General features: G+C 61.9%; 1 protein-coding gene across 1 annotated transcript; it reads right to left on the reverse strand.

The window, feature by feature from the left end:
- Window positions 1-2,111: 2,111 nt before the first annotated feature.
- LOC130148317 (collagen alpha-1(I) chain-like) lies at window positions 2,112-3,577 on the reverse strand. Its single transcript, XM_056336767.1, has 2 exons — window positions 3,353-3,577; window positions 2,112-2,786 (listed from the first exon to the last, which is right to left on the reverse strand). The coding sequence occupies exons 1-2, from the start codon at window positions 3,402-3,404 to the stop codon at window positions 2,194-2,196; spliced, it is 645 nt and encodes a 214-aa protein (XP_056192742.1). The 5' UTR covers window positions 3,405-3,577; the 3' UTR covers window positions 2,112-2,193.
- Between the last annotated feature and the right edge of the window lie 298 nt (window positions 3,578-3,875).

The following is a 3,875-nucleotide window of genomic DNA, read 5'->3' on the forward strand; positions in this document are numbered from 1 at the left end:
TATACCCTGAGAACTCAGGATGTCCCAGCTGCTACTATCTGCTGATTTGCAATCAACTTCTGTCCAGCTTGTGGTGGTTCACAGTAGCAATGATGTCAGATCTGTTTCCAATGGAAGCAAATGCTCTAAAAGCATGACCAACCGCAATGGAGTAATCCTTCTGTGGACGCGATCTGCACAGTGTCCTGTGCCCTGGCTGTGGCCTGCTGATGTAAGGGGGAGTTTGTGAGCATTGTGGACTGTCTGAGAAGGGCATATATGACTGTTAATTGAAAACACTTGATTCACAGAGGTGAGGAGTGGAATGTATTTGGTTTATGGGGCAAGGTTATGGTAGCAGGGGGGCTGCCGGGGTGGCTTCTGTGAGAAGGTGCCAGTCAGTGCCACCCCGTGTTGTTCAGAGCCAGTTTCAGGTGGCTACAAGACGGACCTGCCACTGACCAAAGCTGGGCCAGTCAGTGACGGTGGTGGTGCCTCCACAATAATACATTTAAGAAGGTTGAAAAAGTGGTGCACAAGAGCATGTGGGAGAGAGGAATGAGAATATGGGAGAGAAACAACTCTGCAGGCACTGAAGTCAGCAAAGAAGGAGGAGGGGATGAGGTGCTCCAGGTTCATGTGTGACTCATGACACAGGTTGTCCCTGATGAGCTGGTGATGCAGCTTGTCCCCCTGCAGCCCATGGAGGTTAAGGGTGGGGCAGACATCCACCTGCAGCCCATGGAGGAGCCCATGCCACAGCAGGTGGATGTGCCCTGAAGGAAGCTGTGACCCCATGGAGATCCCATCATGGAGCAGGCTTCTGGCAAGATCTGTGGCCCCACGGGGGATCCATGCTGTAGCAGTTTGGGAAGAACTGCAGCCCACGGAAAGGACTCGTGTTGGAGAAGGACAGTCTCCCACGGGAGGGACCCCACACCGCAGCAGGGAAAGAGCATGGGGAGGAAGAGGCGGCAGAGGGAATGAGTTATGAACTGACTGCAGCACCCATTGCACATCCTCCTGTGTTCCTCTGGGGGAGGAAGTAGGGACGTCAGGACGGAAGGTGAGCCCAGGCATAAGGAAGTGTTGCAGGGAAGGTGTTTTAAAATTTATTCTCATTTCTCATTCTCCTACTCTGATTTGATTGGCAAGAAATTAATTTCTCCAAGCTGAGCCTGTTTGCCTGTGACACCAACTGCTGGGTCAAAATTTCCCTGTCCTTGCCACAAACCATGAGCCTTCTTATTTTTCCATCCTGGTGAGTAGTGGGAGTGATAGAGCAGAGTGGGGGAGACGTTGCAGCCAGGCAAGGTCAACCCAACCCCAACACGCCATGCTCATGCTGGCCCAGTACAGCAGTAGAAATGGTCTAACAACCTTCCTGGTGCAGAAGGGACATTGCAGCAGCAGAGCCACCTGGGAGGAGGTGACCAAAAAGCCCACTGCCCACACTCCCGGCGCTGGCAGGGAGCAGAGCTTCTTTGTCATGACAGTGCTTTTTGCCAAGCACTTTGCGTATGGTGACACCATGACTGAAGGCCATGGCTGAGAGGATCGGGAACTCAGGCATAGCCAGGAAGAAGCAGGAAAATAACAGCAGGAGACACAAAGGATTGTTCTGTTGGCAAGGAATCTTGGGGACAGCATCTGGGGGACGATGGTGGTGACACAGCAGATCTCCAGGAAGGAAAGCCTGACAGGAAGAAATGCACAAGGATCTGCAGGGAATTGCCTGATTTGAATGCCCAGGGAGCTTGTTAGTGTTAATAACAACTCCAAGCTGAGATCTTTGTGTGCGTCCTTGGGATGGGGAAAATTACCGGGTGGAAGCTGCTGCTGTGTTTGCCCAAGGCAGCCAGGCAAAGGTGAGACACCCACTAAGCTGAGCATCGTGCTGGAGCATTTGCGTTCGCTTTATTCTTGACATCGTGAACTCCCTGTGCCATGGCAGCACTTGGAGGACCTAGAGGTGTCACTTGGCCCTCCTAAAAGTCATGAAGAGCTCAGCATCCTTGGCAAGAGGAGAAGCAGCCTGAGGTGGCCTGGATGGGAATCGGTCCCCTCTGGGAAGGCGTTGCGGGACAATGCCGGCAGGCCTTTTCAGACAGGCCAGGGGACGCCACGGTACCCGCAAGGCTCTGACCCCGTGCTGGGCAAGCACGAGCGCGTGGTGGGAAACACGCTGCGCCCCGCTGCCTTGCACAGACCCTCTCAGGCTCCCCGTGCAGCGCGGCCCAAGCGCGGCTGTTTGCTGCCTCGGAGCACCGATGCGCAGCAGCCCTCGAGGAGGAGAGGTGCTGAGCCCGGGCAGCGACTGCAAGGGGCACCCGCTGATCCCGGTGCCGGTGCCGGTGCCGCAGGCGGTGGCGGGAAGCGCCCGCGGCCGGGCGGGCCGAGGCGGCAGCGCCCCCTGGCGGGCCCGGCCGGGGCTGTCCCCCCGCCCCCGACACACACGCCCGGCCCCGGCCGCCGAGGTTCGTGCCCGGCCGCAGCCCCGGCTCCGAGCCCCGTGTCTCCCACGGCGCAGTAATACACCGCCGCGTCCCTGCGCCGGGGCCGGGCGAGCCACAGGGCGCTGGACCGGCGGTCTGTCGCCACCGACATCCGCCCCGGAGGGTCCTGCACCTCTCTGGACCCTTTGTGACCGCTCGTGATGAGTGCGGGGCCTCGGCCCGGGAGCTGGCGGTACCAGTAGATGAAGTCTCCTGTCCCTATGCTGGGGTGTGAGCAGTTGATGGCGATGCCGGTGTCCTCGGTGGTCTCTGCCGACGGCTCCTGCTGCACCTGGGCTCTGCCCACAGCCACTGCCGAGGAGAAAAAGAAGGGGGAATCCTCAAAACCTGCTTTGTGCCCTGCCCCGCCTGCCGTTCGCCATGGCAAATCCCAGTCGGGAACATTCGGGCATGGCGGGGGGAGAAGTGTTTCCAGAGGATGTCTACAGGTGCATTAACGGAGGTGTCCGTTAACGGCTGGCAGACATACGAACGCGAGAGTGACAGGTGGAGTCACTGGAGAAAAACAGGGACAAAGGGAAGGAGCCCGAGGGGAAGCAGCAGCGGGGAAGGAGCCCGAGGGGAAGCAGCAGCGGGGAAGCAGCAGCGGGGAAGGAGCCCGAGGGGAAGCAGCAGCGGGGAAGGAGCGGCTGCAGGCGCTCCGCGGCAGAAGGCGGAGGGAAGGAGGCAGCGGGCAGGGCTGGACAGCGAGAGCACGGCGAGTTTCCGCAGGGAAGGCGGGATGGCAGCAGAGGGAGGGAGGGACGCGAGCCCGGCGCGGCAGCAGGGCTCCGTGCAGAAGCCCGAGGGGACGGCAGCCCCGCGGGGGCCCCCGCAGGCCGAGCCCCGGCCCGCCCCCCGCCGCCAGCCCCGCGCACCCAGCAGCAGCGCGGCCAGCCCCGCCAGCCCTGCGCCCCGGCCCCGCCGCATGCCGCCGCTCCGCCGCCCGCGCCTCGCTGCCCCGCGCCAGCCCCGGCTCTGGGCGGCGGCCGCGGCGCCTCCTCTCCGCCGCCTCCTCTGCTCCGCGCCGCCGCCAGCTCCGCCCCGGGGCTGAGCCCGGCGCCGGCGCCGCTCGGGGGCTCGCCGCAGCCTGGGGCAGCAGCGGGGCCTCGGCCCGGGAGATGGAGCAGCTTCCAGAGCTGCCTCCCCGCTCCGGGGCTGGAAGCGGCAGCCCCCGCTGCCCTGCGGGTGCCGGGGAGCAGCCTTAGAGCCTGCCTTCTGCTGCCTCTGCAGCCCACTTGGGTCATAGAGAAGGTGTGCGAGAAGATGCCGCTCCAGCTGTTGCCCAGCAGTGCTGAGAAAAGGGGAGCAATCGCCTCTCTTGGCCTCTTGGCAATGCTTTGTCTGAGGCGGCCGAGGATTCCCTTGGAACTCCTTGGCGCAGGGGCACAGTACTGGCTC

This window comes from Falco biarmicus, chromosome 4 (assembly GCF_023638135.1).
Source record: "Falco biarmicus isolate bFalBia1 chromosome 4, bFalBia1.pri, whole genome shotgun sequence".
Lineage (NCBI taxonomy): Eukaryota > Metazoa > Chordata > Aves > Falconiformes > Falconidae > Falco > Falco biarmicus.

What these genes read in the sequence shown, in the direction of transcription:
- LOC130148317 (XM_056336767.1), bottom strand. Translation starts at nt 3,404, where the DNA reads ATGCGGCGGGGCCGGGGCGCAGGGCTGGCGGGGCTGGCCGCGCTGCTG. An exon ending in GCTGGCCGCGCTGCTGCTGG is followed by an intron (nt 2,787 to 3,352) that starts GTGCGCGGGGCT and finishes TCTCCTCGGCAG; the next exon opens with TGGCTGTGGGCAGAGCCCAG.